At 56.5% G+C, this 669-nt stretch overlaps 1 protein-coding gene across 1 annotated transcript; it reads right to left on the minus strand.

Moving 5' to 3' along the window:
* Positions 1-323: 323 nt before the first annotated feature.
* On the minus strand, positions 324-617 carry NGA_0399400 (uncharacterized protein; the record flags this gene model as incomplete). The annotated part of the gene is made up of 2 exons (XM_005855041.1): positions 514-617; positions 324-402 (listed from the first exon to the last, which is right to left on the minus strand). Coding segments are annotated over exons 1-2 (162 nt in total), but the record flags the coding sequence as incomplete, so codon positions are not given.
* Between the last annotated feature and the right edge of the window lie 52 nt (positions 618-669).

Here is a 669-nt window from a genome sequence, read left to right on the forward strand (position 1 = left end):
AGGGAGGGAGGGAGGGAGGGAGGGAGGAATGAGGCAGATACCAAGGACAGGCAGGACACGCAGACGCATGTGTTCCAGGATTCCGAAATCGGAAGGGGCTGCTTCTTGCTCGTCGGTGAGAGGGAGGAGGGATCCGCGCGGTTTCTCGTGGGAGTATACGGTGGTGATGCCTGAGGACAGGAGGGAGGGAAAGAGGGAATGAGGGGGCAGGATGGCGCGAGTTGCATAGAAGGTGATAGGCCACGACTGAGGAATGACTGAAGGTCAAGGTGAGACTTAGGGTGGGTTTAGAGAGAGAAAGAGGGCAAGGGAGAGAAGGTACCTGTGCAGGCACGGCCCTGCTTCCGAAGGAGGTATCTGAGCTTGATGGCCAGAGGCTCGTTTTTGGTGTTGTCAAGCTCCCTGATCGAGGACAAGGAAGAAGTCAAAAAGAGGGAGGAACAGAAATGGATCGAGGGCAAAGGAAAGGCCGTGCTTCTTTTTCGATCCGTTCGAGCGTACGGGGACACGCACCCGATGCAGAGACGAGTGGGGTCGGCTTTCAGGCCAGCTCCCAGGGCGGAAATAACGCGCAAATCTTGATCTTGTGCGTACATCAAAAGCTCTGCCTTGGTCTGCACATCGTCGATGCAATCGAGGACGTACGTGGGGAGAACTGAGAGGAGGGAC

Source organism: Nannochloropsis gaditana, assembly GCF_000240725.1.
Source record: "Nannochloropsis gaditana CCMP526 unplaced genomic scaffold scaffold309, whole genome shotgun sequence".
Lineage (NCBI taxonomy): Eukaryota > Eustigmatophyceae > Eustigmatales > Monodopsidaceae > Microchloropsis > Microchloropsis gaditana.